Raw genomic sequence first — 16,223 nt, forward strand, 5'->3', positions numbered from 1 at the left:
GCAGAGGCGGGGCCACGGCGTGGGCCAATCAGTAGCCGTGCTGTGAGCCCGGGGGCCCCCCTCGCCACACCCCCAAGCCCTGCCAATCACAATGTGGTTGCCGTGGCGACAGCTTGGCGCGAAGGCAGGAGGTTGACGTCAACTGAGCCAACGCGAGGGGCCCTGAGGAAGGGTCTGGAAAAGGGGGGGGGGCGGTGTGCGACCCCCAAACAAAGAAGGGGGTGATGTGGAGAAAGGCCCTGTAACGACTCCCAAGTGCAAAATCTCTGAAGAAAAAGAAAAAAACACCCATACAATTTGTGTAAAAAACCGAAAATCAGCGGGCACAAACATGTATGTTGAAGTCTGTAGACAAACGAGAAAGTGGGAGACCAGACTTTCCTGAGACACACGAAAGACCCGAGACTAGCCTCCTAGTAAACGGAGAGCCCTCGAAAAGCGACGAGGTAAAGACCAAACCAAGCCCCCAAACGCGCAATTCACGGGAAATACAAATGGCTGACAGACCTACGGGGCAAAAATTGCGACCCGACTCGCAAAGAAACCCACGGAAAACCGAGAGTCCGGACGCGCGCGGTTCAGGGGCTCTCTGCTCAGGCAGGGCCGCGCCGGCTCCCACCGCGGTCCGCACGGACCTCGACCTCGGCCGCGCTGCGGAGAGCGGGGCTGCGGCGCGGGAGGAGACCCGGGAGCCGCGGGAACGACGGACCAAAGGCGCGACAGAGTAGGCGAAGTTGTGGAGATGACCGGTAAGTGTCTTCGTTTGTTTGTTTAAGATGAACACGTATGCAGGTAAAACCTCTGGGAAGACACACAAGAAATTGTGAAGCGGTCACCTTTAGGGAAAAGGGATGCAGGAAGGAAGAGGTTTTCCCTTCTCCAGTCCATACTGTCTGACTCTCCTTGCTAGAAATATGTATTTATTTCCCAGTAGAAAAATCAATAAATTACAGAAATCTCACTGAGGAGTGCTTTGATCCAACCATTCCGCTCTCAAGGAATGGAAGCAAAGGAAATAAGCAGAGACGTACAAAAGATTATATGCGGGCATCATCATGGAGCATCCTTTTTTACTAGAAAAATGTACTCAGCTGAAGAATTAAATTGTATTCTGGTAAAGCCATACACTGCAATTTTATGTGGCCAATAAAAATGTAAGATCTTAATTTTAAAGGAAAAGATTCATAAGATAGAGTGAATTACAGAAAGCAGCTTACCTAGGAGCACAAAGAATATTATACCCCAAATTAAGTTCTTTATTTATACTTAGCAAGTATAAATATTTATAAATCAGTGGTTGCTTACTACATTTATAAGCTACCGGCTTGGGGTGGGGGATGTTTTAAACTCCCCAAGTCTACAGCAGTCTCTTCTCACCCAACAGTGCAACGTAAACATAAAATCTGAAAGAAAACATTGTTTGCTGTGCATCTTTGAAACACATTCCCCAGCAGCATCTATAGGAATTCTAGAGACCCCACTGAAAGCAAATGTGGTCCTACCCTTAGGTGGCAAGTTTTCAAATCTGGCCACACAATCGATCGGATCACCTGGGGAGCTGTTAAACAATGTAGGTGCCCAGCATCCCACAGATGTGTTGGTTTTGGAGCTCCCCAGGTGATCCTAAAGTCCAGTTACGGTTTAGGAGGTGATTTTAACACATTCTATGGACCTCATCCTCCCTCTCCTTTTCAAAAGCCTCTACCTGCCATACGAATTTTTCCCTGGATCCCAGGGTCATTCATTCCCATCAGACAGCACATGCTCTTCGAGCTCCTCCAGCTGCTACCCCTTTGCTCTGCACTTCCTTCCTGCACCCAGGAAACCCTTCTTGATTGAATGGTCTCTGTCACTGACTCAGACTTGCTGCACACTCTTTCCTGCTGCCATGCCACATGGCTTCTGTCTTTTCCGCAGCCCTGAAATTGGCAATTTCAGCAGTGCCCTATGTGGCTAGAAAACTCGCTCTTGGTCTCACTTGATCTTTCTGTAATATTCAACATCCTCGTTAAAACAATGATAACAAAAGCCCATGCTGTCTAATTTTCAGTGACACTACACTGCCCTGGTTTTCTCCTCATGTCAGTGGTATCTTCTCGGTCCCCTTAGCTGGTTTCTGCTCTGCTTAACTTCTCAATGCTCAGACCCCCGTCACTAGACGCCATCAACATTCACTCCCAACATTCTCACCTAATCGCATGGTTTAAATACCACCTGCATGCCAACAGCTCCCAAATTTAAATCCTCTGCCACAGAGCTCTCCACAGAAGCCCAATCTCCTATATCCAACTGTCTGCTTAACAGCCGACTGCTCTACCAGGATGTCTAATAGGCAACTCAAAACACTTAAGGCAAATAGTAATTTCCCTTTCACCCATTTTTATAAATGGCACTAGTTGTGGTGGCCAGAAATCTCACAACTGTTCTTAATTCCCTTTTCCCTTACCAGCAACATCCAATTTGTCAGCAAGACCTGCTGATTCTACGTCAAAGACACATCCCAAATCTGTCCCAATATTTTTCCTCTGCATTATAATCCAAATTACTGTCATTTCCCCTAGATATTAGCCTATTCACTACTACCTGCTTTTACTCCAAACCCTTCCTTCAAAATATTCTCTAGACAGCATCCAGGGTGATCCTCTTTAACTGCAAATAAGACATCATGTTTCGGCTTGAATTACCTCCTATTCCTTGTCCCAATTACGCTTTAATATAAGTCTAAAATCCCTATCCTGAACAAGGTTAAAAGAAAAGGCATCAATATCTTTTGTCATGGAAGAATATTAAATATTTGTGCTGTAAAATTTAATAACCTTTTCCTTCAGATTTCTGCATTTTTATCTTAAGAAATCCCTCCCCACGCTAAAGTCATAAAGATATTATAATAGCCTCAAGTTTGAGTGTTTTTGTTTACTTTTATATATGTTCTGTGGTAGGGATCTAACTTTTCTCCTGATATATATCATGTTTCCGAATAGAAGTGGACCTGTTCCTAAACTCTCTAGTCAGTCCTACTGGCCCATTTGTTTTAGCTGTATGCATTAACACATCATATTAATTACTACGGCTTTACAATCTTGATAGTTGAAGGACAATTGCCCTATCTTGTTTTCCAAAGGTGTTTTTGGCTATTCTTGGCCCTCGACTGGCATTTTACTAAATCCATAGAGAAATTTAAAGAAAACTGAAAACACCTATCTCTGCCTACAGTCGGTGCTACCCATGTATTCATGTCTTCCTTGGCCATCAATAGTAATACTGTAATTTTTCTACCATAAAGGTCCTATTTGACTTTAGGAGGTCTTTTTTCCTATAACTTATCTAATTAGTTATTTGGGGGGTTATAAGAGTGGCAGAGCTTTTAAAGAAAAACTTCATATTTATAGAAAAGTTACACATTTAGTGTAAACATTCCTTACCCAGTTTCCCCTGGTATTAACATCTTAAACATCTTACCTAACTTTGGTACACTGTCAAAACAAAAAAATTACATTGTACAAAATTACTAATTAATCTGCACACTTTCCATAAACGTCTTCCATCTGTCCCAGGATCCCATCCAGAACATCACATTACATTTAGATGTTATGTCTCCTTAAACAGTTCCAGGCTGTGACTAATTCTCAGTATTTTCTTGCTTTTTATGACTTTAGAAGTTTTGAAGAGTACTAGTTAGTTATTTTGTAGAAGGTCTCTCAATTTGATTTTCTAATATTTGATCGAGATTTGTCTTGAGTTATGAGTTTTTGAGAATAATGGGCTATTGCTTTTTATATGTTTATCCGGTGAAATCTGCTGACCTCTCCTTGTTAGTTCTAATAGTTTCCCTATAGATTTTCCTGCATATTTTTTAATGTTAACATCTTTATTAATGACAGTTCTTTTTTAATAATTATTTTGATTAACAATTACATCTCATTTCATTATCATAATGCATTCTCTGGGACCTCTGGGATGATATGAAATAAGTCTTGTTCTAGACTTGAAAGGCGATACTGATCTTTCACCGTCAACTAAAAATGTTCACAACAGGCTTTTTTGTAGCGCCCCTTTATTGTGGTTAAGGAAATTCTCTCAGGTTCTAGTTTTCTAAAAATTTTATCATGAAAAAGTTCTTTATATAATGACTTTTCTGTATCTATTAGATAGATTATACTTTATCTAAGCTGTTAATGTGGAGAACTAAAGCAAATTTTCTGATGTTGAAACATGCTGCATTCCTAATCCCTGCTTGGTCATGATTATGAGGGTTTAATTTACATGTGTGGCAGGATACCTACTGGGCTATGTTTTGTTTTTTGCTTCTGAGTTCTTGCCTTATTATACATGTTTCATTTCAGTATCAAGGTTATACTAGCCTTATAAAATGATTTGGATTGTTATCTTGCTGCTCATTTTCTCTACAATGGTTCATAAAAAACAAGAGATTCTCTGATTTTTGAAAGTTTAATATAACTCACTATGAAATTGTTTAAATCTGAAGTCTTTTTGCATGGAATATTTTGGACTTAGTTTCCTTAGTTTTGTACTTACTTCTGCTTTGTCTTGAGTCAATTTTGGTCCTATTTTCCAAGAAAACTGTCCTCTTCACTTAAATTTATTAGCATATAATTAATTATTCACAGTATTCTTCTGATTTTTAATCTTGTCTTCATTGGTAATTACATCCTCTTTTCTATTACTAATATCATTTAATCAATTGTTTTCATCATCAGTTTACTACTAAAGATTTGACAATTTTGTCTTTTTAAAGTGCTTTTTGTCTTTTGTCCATATTCATTCTTTTCTATTTAATTTCTGTTCTTTATTTAATATTTCCTTCCTTGCACTTATTTGGATTTCTTTCCCCAGCATCTTGAGTTGCGTATATAACTCATTTCTTTTAATCTTTCTTAATTTTTAACAGGTGCATTTAAGCTATAACATTCCCCTCAAGTACCTCTTGAACTACATGACATATATTTATTTCATTGCTGCTCAGTACTATAGTCCATTGTTTCAATTAGATTTCCTCTTAGTTGCATTAAGGAATGTGTGTAGGTTTCTAAGTTCTTTAAAAACCTTTTGATTACAGATTTCTAATTTAACTGCATTACAGCCAAATGATATGGCCTATATGTTAATATTTAATATTCAACTTCCTTTGTGATCTTAGGATGCAATCAATGTTTAATTATTCAACGTTGGGAAAAGAATGAGCATTCTCTATCAGGTATGAATTTCTGTTTATGTTCATAGGATCAAACGTATTTTGTGTTTACATTTTCAATATTCTTACTAATTTGGTCTGCTTGATATATCAGTTCTAAATGATTATAATAAAATCTCCCATTATGCCTATGGTTTTACCCATTGCTCCTAGTAATTCTTTTAGCTTTTGGTTTATGTATTTCAAGGCCATGTTTTTGGGTACCGAGTTCATGATTTCCTCATCAGATATTAAAGAAATTAATCTAGTAGTCTGTTTGAATAGGGGAGTTAATCTGTTCACATTTTAAAGTTCTGATATATTTGCTTGTCAAAGGTACCTTTTCCTTTGCTTATTTTTTCGTTGCTTGCCTTCTGAACTGATCGAGTTTTCTTTACTTCTCTTTTTTTTCTCCCTTTGCTGATTTGAGAGCTTTCAGTTATATTTGTTACTTTATTGTCTATCTTTAAATTCCTAATTTATATACAAATACATACTTTTTTTAACAGAGTATAAAATAATAAAATCCTGGCACACCTTAGCAATTCGCTGAATTTCCTATTCCCACTTTCCTGGTTATTGTCTAGAATTTTAGCTATACCTTTTTTAAACAAACCAAAAACTATTTTTTACAGTGAGTGATTAATTATATTTACTGACATTTTGAGAATTTATTCACTCATTCTCATTTCTTGAATTTTACTCCTTTCCTCTAGGTTCCTTTTTTTCCCCTCTCATTGTAATAAATACTTAAATAAGCCTTGTAGTGCATACGGTAGTCTATCTATGTGTTTTTCTAAAAATGGCTTTAGAGGATATTTTTGAATGACAGCTTACCTAGGTATGGAATTCTAAGGTGATACTTCTCTCCTTATTTTGGAGATATTATTCCATTGTCTTCAATATCTAACATTGCTAATGAGAAAGTCATATATCATCTAAGTGTTCCTAATAACTTTGGTTTTTTCCCCTTCTATCTTTTCAGTAGGTGTTATGAATGGATCTATTTTTTGTTTATTCTGCTCAGGACTGTGTGACTGATGAAGGGCTTTCTTCGATTCTGGGGAATGTCTGGCCAGTGCATCTTGGCCAATATAGCTTTTTTATCATTCCAACTCTGCTCTCCTCTTCTCAACCTGTTACAGTATGTTGACCCTTCTAAATCTATCCTCCATTTTTCTTATTTTTCATATCCTTTTTTGGGTTGCTTTCTGAGTAATTCATCTTTTTAACTGCATCCAATAGTGTTTCCCTTGATGTGTTTTACAATGGCTAATTTTTTGTTCATGTCTAAGATTTTTAATTGGTACTTTTTAATATCCACCTTTCTCAAATGGAGAACATCTTATGAATACTAGCCTTGATCTCTCAAGAATCTTAAAATCACGCTAAAACTGAAAGAGTTGCATTTTGTCTGGAATGAATGTATATCCTGATTGTTGATTTTGTTGTCTTGCTTATTGTAAGTTTTCCTATGTTTAACTCAGTGCTTTGCAATTGTAGTTTCTAAGCATTTCTCCTGCGGGATACCTCTTCCACTCTGCCCCAACTGTTTCTTCCCTTGATATCTAGCTTTTTTATTTATTCATTTATTTTTGGTTGTCTCTACCTTGCTCCTAAGAAACTTAGTCCAAGACCAGTCTTATATCATTAACTGGGGGTCTGTGCCTAGTGATAAAGGGGTACATTAGTCGCTGAGCAAAAGTTAAGCTTGGGTGGGTTCACTCTCCATGGTCATGATTTTACCACATGCCATTGCTCACAATATAAGCTGGAGCCCTGAGTAAGCATTACCGGTTTTTTCAGTCTTGTCTCATGTCAGGAGGATCCCACCTTGGCCCCTGTTTGACATCATGAGCCTGGGACCACAATACACGTGGGCTGCTTCTGGACCTCTTTACTCCACAGCAGTCAAGCTGTTAACTACCTCTGCATATTTAATGATCACAAATCCAGCAAGTTTATGTCTTCGACCCCACAAATCCTTGTTTTTCTGCTCAGTTTATGATCCATACAGATGTCATACAGATCTAGAGCACTGCGAGTTTATACTAAAAAGAGGTTTGTTTGAAGTGTAAATGCAAAAACGCACAGCCTCATCTCAATACAAAATATTATCTTCTAAATTATCTATAGCAGTGGTTCTCACTTCTTTCCTTGTGTACAGTGGAGTTTTCCTGAGGCTCTGTGACATGTGGTGTCACGACAGGTTGAATGCTGAAGCAGTTGAGAATCTAGCTATTTTCATTTAAGCCAGATGTTAGAGAGATTTGCAAAGATGTAAAACAATGCCACTCTTCTCAGTATTCTTTTGTTTTGGAGAATTAAGTTATTCTTTAATTAAAACAACATTGCTTATATTAACAATGTAATCGACTTATAACCTATTTTTAAATTAATTACTATACATTTAAATTTTTTTTCATAATTTCTAAAACTATATATGTTGATAGGTATAATCCCCATAAACAAAAGTTCTTTGGCATCCTCAGTCATTTTCAAGAGGGTAAGTGAGGGTCAAGACCAAAAAGTTTAAAAAGCTCTGGGCTACGATAAGCCTGTAATAGACTGGTCTAGCTGAGTGTTACGATCCCATGCAGTAGCACAGAGAATAATACATTTAAGTCCCTCAATAAATGTTTATTCATCCATTCTTTCAACAAATATTTGAAAATATATAAGGCCCACTGCTAGGCCAGGTTCATGATTCATTACAAATAAAACTGAAATGGCCCCTGGCCTAATTAACTTATTTGATAAATACGTCTTTGAGAGCTTCAGTCTAGCTGAGAAGGTACATATATTAAGTAGACAAAGTAAACCATTAAAAGCTGCCGTGAGGGCTTTGAAGGAAAAACCAGGATGCTGAAATGGAGGGGCTGGGGGGAGGGTGCTGGTGTTTTTTTGTGTGTGGTTAAAGAGAGCAGTCAAGAAAAGCTTCTCTGAGGAAGACAAGCTAAAACTAAATTGTGAGAAAAGGCCAGCCCTGGGCAAAGGGGAAGAACATTCTAGACAGACAAAATAGCAAGATACAAGACAATAAAGGAAAAAAGTACATGAGACGCCAGAAGTGCTGGAGGATGGCAAGAACTGGGGTAGAGGGGCATAAAATGAGGTTTTATAGGTATGCAGACCCAGTTCTCTAGGCCCGCTATAGGCCAGTATAAAGATCTTGAATTTGCTCCTAAATGTGATAAAGATCCATTAAAGACTTTTAAATAAGGTCTGACATAATCCACTGACAGGTGGCTCATTGCTGCTGTGTCCAGAACTGGGGGACTAGAGAAAGCTAAGAGAGGAAGAAGGAAGACCAGCTAGGAGGCAGCCATCTAAGACAGGATGACAGTGCTCTGAACTAGCATGGTGGCAGTGGGGTAGGGGGAAATGAACAAATACAAGAGGTATTTTGGACACAAAACAGCAACACCTGGCTGATAATTTGTGTATGGCAAAGGAAGAAAGCATCACAAATGATTCCTACATTTCTGGTTTGAGCAGTAGATGGAAGTGTTATTTAGTGAGTCTTTGAGTCACCGGTTTGGGCAGGAGAAAAGCAGAACATCAAGAGCTCTCTTTTGGATGTGTTACATTTGAAATGCTTCTTATACTCAAGCAAGGAGAGCTGTTGAGTAGGTATTCTGGAGAGTTCTGCTAGTCTGATGCTGGAAGTTTTCCACGCAGAGCTCATTTGTTGCATGAATAGTCAAGTTAAATATTACTTTACAAAATAAATAAATCAGTTACTCAGTATTTAGCACTCTTGCATATATATCCATTGCTGGATAGGTAATTATTTTAGTATGCACATTTGTATACAGTTGCTCAGTAATGCAAATCTAGGTAATTTTCTTTAAGGGTAAACTTAAAGAAAATTACTTTTTAACTTTCTCAAAGAATTTCACAACAGAAAACCAAACCTTCATATTAAAGGCAACTAGATCTTTCACAAAAAATGTTTCTAAATTCAAAGATTTAAAAAACAGCTAATTATACATAAAATTAAAAAAATATATATACTATGTCAAGTCTGGTAGATGGTGTTAAGGTTCGGAACCACCAGGTTCCCATATACCACCTACCCAATGTTCTGCCCAGAAACCCCTGTCCAAGAGGGCACCGGGCACCTTCTCTCATAGGAAGCAAAAGCACTCAGAAGCCAAATTACATGTGCTAATCAAAATACGTATTTTAAAAACACGGGGTTATTCACATACTTTTTTATCAAATTGGTTTACCAGTCAGAAAGCTCTAATCCTGGAGTTCCTGTCGTGGCGCAGTGGTTAACGAATCCGACTAGGAACCATGAGGTTGCGGGTTCGGTCCCTGCCCTTGCTCAGTGGGTTAACGATCTGGCGTTGCTGTGAGCTGTGGTGTAGGTTGCAGACGCGGCTCGGATCCCGAGTTACTGTGGCTCTGGCGTAGGCCGGTGGCTACAGCTCCGATTCGACCCCTAGCCTGGGAACCTCCATATGCTGCGGGAGCAGCCCAAGAAATAGCAAAAAGACAAAAAAAAAAAAAAAAAAAGAAAGCTCTAATCCTGAACTGGCAACCTGGTAGACACTCGTTTATTCAACCATCCAATAAACAGGCATTTTCAGATACATCCAGACACTAGGGATCCAGTGATAAAGGAGGGGCAGTCTCTGCCTTCATGGAGTATATGGTCCATGGGTGACACCAAACAATTCCCAATAGCCACACAAATAGTATGAGTGAGAGCCAAGCACTCACGTGATGAAGATACACTGTGTGTAAACACACATAATGAGAGTCTTAGACCAGGTGCCAAGGAAGGAAGGACACTCCGTGCCTAATTAACAGTACACACCAAAGGGGGCAGAGAGGAGTACGGAGAACATGCAGCTAGAATACAGACTGGCATTAAGACAAAGGAGAGGGAGAGCAATCAGACCTTCCAAGGCCCTGTAGGCCGTGTAAGGACTGACGATCCCTGACGGCACAACCTCTAGCTTGCAATAGGAAATCCACCAGGAGTGATGAGCCAGCATCCACATTTCACTCAAGTCTTCCGAACAATGGCGTGATTTCCACACATACTCACGTGTCAACACCTCAGCACGTGACGAGAATGCTATGGAGAGGTGATCTGGCTTCCATGATGCAGACCATCAGGCCAGGAGAGAGCATGCATTCTTATCAAGTTGGTTTTGCCAGAGGCCCACCAAAGATAAATCTAAAGAGAAGGGGAAAAAGACAATCTTTGAGATAAAAGTAAAACATGAATCAGGAGGCAGAAAAACAGCTAAAGAGATACAGATTTTACAAATTCTACATATTACATATAATAAAAAATTCCATAGCCATAAAAAAGAATGAGAAATATCTTATGGGATGATCTCAAGACACATTGTTAAATGAAAGCCAGGGTTTAACCCTGAACACGGCAGGCTTCATTTGTTAAAGAAAAAGGCAGACATACACATAGTTACATATTTGCTTCAATATGCATGAAATACCTTTGGGAAGATTATTCACAAAACTAGTGACATTGGTTATCTATAGGGAGGGAAACTGGTGGCTGGGAGAAGCAATGTGGGAAAAAAAAGTTCACTATCTTTTTTTTTTTTTTAATTTTGAGCCACATAAATTACCTATTAAAAGTTAAAGCAAACATGCTAATAGTAACTAAGGTTTTAGACTAGTGCATATGAAGATTTTAATGAAAAGGAACACTGTCAAGGAAAATAAAAATTACCAAAACTGACTACCAAAGGAATAGGGGGAAAAATTTAAGAAAAATCTTCTTACAAAGAATTCCTATGAGTTAAGACTCTCTAGTACATTTTAATTGCCTAGTACAGGGATTCTTGACCCCACAAGCTCCATGAGATTAAAAACTAATATTTATTGAGCACTTCCTGTGTGTGTGAGACACAGCATCAATCATTCTATGCATTCATAGCTCCTCCTTAGAAAATACTTCTGAGATAGGTGACCTCTAACTGAAGGTCATGGAATCTCACTCAAACTTGCATACCTAGCAAAAAACTCCAGAGTCACACTCTTCAGCCACTATGCTATAAAATTTTATGCTAACAAATGAGCAAACCTTAAAGAAATGCATCACTTTCTAGGGAAACAAAAATTACTTGAAATCTCAGTGTGACTGGAAGTGTCCTTCACATGCCCAAGGAACAAATTATTCTTAGTCTGCACAGATTGTTCAGAGCATTAAAAAAGACAGAAGCCTTGCCAGTACATTCAACTAAATTAGAAGAGTGGCCTTCAAGAACATATTTCTTAGAATGATATAGCTATCTTGTATGAGGTGTTTGCTCTATGTCAGGCATTGGGTTAAGTCCTTTAAAAAATGATCTGAGTGCTGTTTAGAAAATAGCCTGGCAGTTCCTTGAAAGGTTAAACAGCTAACACAGGAGTTCCCGTCGTGGCGCAGTGGTTAATGAAACCGACGAGGAACCATGAGGTTGCAGGTTCAATCCCTGGCCTTGCTCAGTGGGTTGGGGATCCGGCGTTGCCGTGAGCTGTGGTGCAGGTTGCAGACGTGGCTCGGATCCCGAGTTGCTGTGCCTTTGGCATAGGCTGGTGGCTACAGCTCCGATTAGACCCCTAGCCTGGGAACCTCCATATGCCGCGAGAGCGGCCCAAGAAATGCCAAAAAGACAAAAATAAATAAATAAATAAACAGCTAACACAAGACCCAGAAATTCCATAGCTGGGTGAAATGAAAACATATGTCCACATAAAAACTTGTTCATGAATGTTCACAGCAGCATTACATAATAGCCAAAAAGTGGAAACCCAAATGCCCATCATCTGATGGACCCATTGTTTGATGAATGGGTGAATAAAATGTGGTATATCTGTACAACAGAATATTTGGCAATAAAAAAGAATGAAGTAACGATACAGGCTACAGCATGGATGAACCTTGAAAACGTTAGGCTAAGTGAAAGGAACAAATCATTAAAACCCACATACTGTATGATTTCATTTGTACAAAATGTCCAGACTAGGCAGATTAACAGCTGCTTAGGGCTGGGAGAGAGGAGAATGGAGAGTGAGGATTTCTTCTTAGGGTAATGAAAAGTTCTAAAGTTGATTGTGTTGATGACTGCACAAATCTGTGAATATATTATACACCACTGAACTGTACACTTCAAGCGGGTGGACTGTATGGGATGTGAATTACATCTAGATAAAGCTGTTATTAAAAAATATGTATCTAGGGAGTTCCCGTCGTGGCGCAGTGGTTAACGAATCCAACTAGGAACCATGAGGTTGCGGGTTCGGTCCCTGCCCTTGCTCAGTGGGTTAACGATCCGGCATTGCCGTGAGCTGTGGTGTAGGTTGCAGACACAGCTCGGATCCTGCATTGCTGTGGTTCTGGCGTAGGCCGGTGGCTACAGCTCCGATTTGACCCCTAGCCTGGGAACCTCCATATGCCACGGGAGCGGCCCAATAAATAGCAAAAAGACAAAAAAAATATGTATCTAGGTGAATTCTCCCAATAATCTTATTGAAACTGGAACTAATATACTTGTTGGATAAGTGAAAAATCAGAAAAGCTTAAAAAAGATGTCATTTATTCAAGGTCATGATCTAATTGGTTGAGGAAACCAAGATTCAAACCTAGGTCTTTCTGTCTACAGTGCTTCCTACTTCCCAATAAATTCATATGCAAATACAGTGAAAATCTTTGAGAAATACCCCCCTTTTTTTGAGAAAACATAAACTGATGGGTAATAAGTTCACAAGAGCAGTATCCTAAGAACAACAACAAAAAAATCCTATAATATTATTAAGCATTACAAAGCTAGAGTAAGTAAGAGAGAAGGCTGCCCACTTAAAAATCTAGCACATGGTTTTCCATTTCAAATGGGTCTTTAAGAGTGCCTGGAGGACAATAAAAGTCAGAGCTGTCACTTATCCAACTTTTATAATGGGCAAGGCCTGGCACCAAGCACTTTACATGCATTAGTGTGTTTAACCTTTGTAACAACTCTTATGAGGTAGATACTATTATTATCCAAGTTTCACAGATCAGAAGCAAGCTGTAGGAGGTTACTGTCTTGTTCCAGGTTACACGCTAGTAGATAGTAGAATCCAGAATCAAACCCAAGTCTGCCAGACACCTGAGCTCTCAAGCACCACTGGGTACATTTCTAGGCTGTTAAATTTGACAGCCATAATGAAATGGATCATTCTTGAAAGGAAGGCAGATAGTAAAAACTTGGCAAATGTCAAAGGAGTGCTTCCTTCCAAAAGTGCTCTAAGCCCTTGTCATTTACCAGCAACTTTCTTCTTACTTCCAAGGAACAAATCCTATGCTTTATCAATTGTACCACTTCAGGGAAAAGAGATATGTCTTTCATTTTAACAGCAGTACAGGAGTTTTTAACCCCAAATATATGTTTTGTGAAATAACAGCTATTATTGAGAATGTATATGTGCCAGAAGTTTTTCTAAGCACTTTATAAAGTGTTACTTTACTTAATCTTCAAGACAACTGTTTGAAGTCTATTATAATCCCTATTTTAGGGATGAGGAAAGGGAAGCATAGAGAGGCTGGGTGACCAGCCTAAAGTCACATGGCTAATAACCAGCCAGGATTCAAACCCAGGTTATCTAGCTCCAACCTCTAGCATTTATTCTATTAGACTGATTGTCAGAAAAGAATGTGAGATACCTGATATGTGATTCTCTAGACTCTCAACATTGCACAAGACCTTTCATATGCGGGTGTATGTGTGTGTGTGTGTGTGGGTGGGTGGGTGGGTATGTTAGTAGAATACCCATGTGCAAAATGAAGAACATGAGGCTCAGAGTGCTGGGTAACTTGCCCAAATACATCCAATTAAGGTATATCAGAACCAAGTCTTTCTGACTCCATATCACACCACTAGTCATTATGTCATGATATTCTGTCATGGGAGTCAGCAGACCACAACCTTCAGGCCCACTCTGGCCTCCTATTTCTGCACAGTCCACATACAAAATAGTTGACTTAAAAGTAGTTAAGTGGGGAGCTCCCACTGTGGTACAGTGGGTTAAGGACCTGGAGTTGCCACAGCTGTGTTGTAAGTCGAATGCAGATCAGATGTGGTTAGGATTCAGTCCCTGCCAGGAACTTCCATATGCCATAGGTGGAGCCGGAAAAAGGGACTCTTTTTTCTTTTTATGACCACACCTGCAGCATATGGAACTTCCTGGGCTGAAGGTCAGATTGGAGCTGCAGCTGCTGGCATACGCCACAGCAATGCCAGATCCGAGCCACATCTGCGACCTAAGCCTCAGCTTGTGGCAACGCCAGATTCTTACTTAACTCACTGAGGGAGGCCAGAGATCAAATTTGCATCCTCATGGACACTATGCTGGGTTCTTAACCCACTGAGCCACAACAGGAAATCCTGCCCCCCCATTCTTTAGTATTAAATTTAAAGCTCTTAGTGAAATGGGGGTTTATAAAAAGCACTCCCCAAGAAAGAAGGAAAAAGCATGGCTTTAACTGATGACTCGAATAGGAATGGAAACTTCCAACTTTCAAGGAACAAATTTCTCTGTTCCATAATGTGTTCCAAGGCCTAGAAAACAGTGGAGAGCTTCCCAGTTCCTTTTAATTAACTGGTTCAGAGGTTTACAATCCTTATGCTCTTTTAATTTGGAAAGAACACTGCACAATGAAAATAACAACAGCTGACGGTTACAGAACTTTCTCTTTCCAGGTGCTGTGCTAAATAAAAGATTTCCTTTAATCCTCCCAGCAACCAGGGAAGGTTGGCAACCAGGTAGGATGCCACTCTTAGCCAATTCTGGGGATAAAATCGAGGCCTCAGGAAATTAAGCACATTGCCCAAGGCGCCAAAATCAGTAAGAACTCAGGCCCCTAACCCTTGCTTCTCCCATCCCAGACTATACTCTTAACACACACCATTTAATTTTAAAGCATTAAATCTGCAAAAACTGAAGAAGTGCACAATTTTCTGAAAAAAAAAAAATTAAGTACCAAAACAATTAAAACAATCTTGGTGGGAGGGTATAAACTTCCTGTCAACTCCCAGGGAGCAAATTATGTGCCACAAATTGATCTGAGTCAAAAAACAGGCTTCTGAACAGATTTTATACTCTAGCCCACTAGCTTGCAATAACATCCATATCTTGATGCACCATTCTCTCTCACCAAAAAGAATCCCTGCAAGATAAGGATAGCAAACATTTTCAGCTGGACTATGTACCAGAGCACTATTCTAAGACCTGGTGCAGTAATTCCGCTAACATAGGAACGACTATTCCCTGCACTGGGACATAGAGAGGTTAAACAATTGTTCAAAGATTCACAACTAACAAGTTAAAAGACCTAGTTCCAAAGCCAAGCCAGGAAGTAAAGGCAACATCTTTAACAGACTCCTTGCAATTCTATGGTAGTAAGTCTGAAAACACTAATTAAACATGCTTGACCAGGGAAAACAGAAATTGGCAAAAATAAGCCAAACTTATCATGGGGGTTATGGGAGCAGCGACATTCCTACAGTGACTGGGTCACTGTCAGCAGTCTTCACAATTAATCTCAACTCCCAGCAGAGGAGTTCTGAACCACAACTCTTTTTCCTCAAAAGAGGCAATATGGAAGAAAAAAAAAAAAGACATGTAACTCCTGATAAATGCTACAACATGGATGAACCTCAAAAGCATTATGCTAAATATATGCAGCCAGCTGCAAGATATCAACATATTCTACAATTCCGTTTTCATGAAACACCCAAAAAAGGAAATCCGAAGAGACAAAGTAGGAGTTCCCAGGTGCCCTAGCAGTTAAGGATCCAGCGTTGTCACTGTTTTGTCACTGTTGGCACAGGTTTGATCCCTGGCCTAGGAACTTCCACATGCCATGGGGCACAACCCCCCCCCCAAAAAAAAAGAATAGCTTTGTGTTTGCTTGGTGCAGGTAGCCACCACCAACTACAAATGGGCTTGAGGGCATTAAGGAAGGGTGACGGAAACGTTATAAAAAAGGCACTGTGGTGAGGGCTGCCCAACCCCATAGCTGTGCTTA

At 39.6% G+C, this 16,223-nt stretch overlaps 1 protein-coding gene across 3 annotated transcripts in view; it reads left to right on the top strand.

Annotated features, from left to right (window-relative positions):
- The window catches only part of LOC110261077, a 181,334-nt gene continuing 165,192 nt past the window's right edge, over positions 82–16,223 (top strand). For 2 of the 3 annotated variants that reach the window (XR_002344836.1, XM_021095137.1), the window contains exon 1: positions 106–749. Coding sequence is in view for 1 of the 3 variants with exons in the window: in XM_021095137.1 (XP_020950796.1) it covers positions 743–749 (7 nt within the window). In the remaining 2 variants the exon portion in view is untranslated. Of the gene's footprint in view, positions 750–16,223 lie in introns of all 3 variants that reach the window. The other variant, XR_002344835.1, reaches the window with a different exon arrangement.

Source organism: Sus scrofa, chromosome 6 (genome assembly GCF_000003025.6).
Source record: "Sus scrofa isolate TJ Tabasco breed Duroc chromosome 6, Sscrofa11.1, whole genome shotgun sequence".
Lineage (NCBI taxonomy): Eukaryota > Metazoa > Chordata > Mammalia > Artiodactyla > Suidae > Sus > Sus scrofa.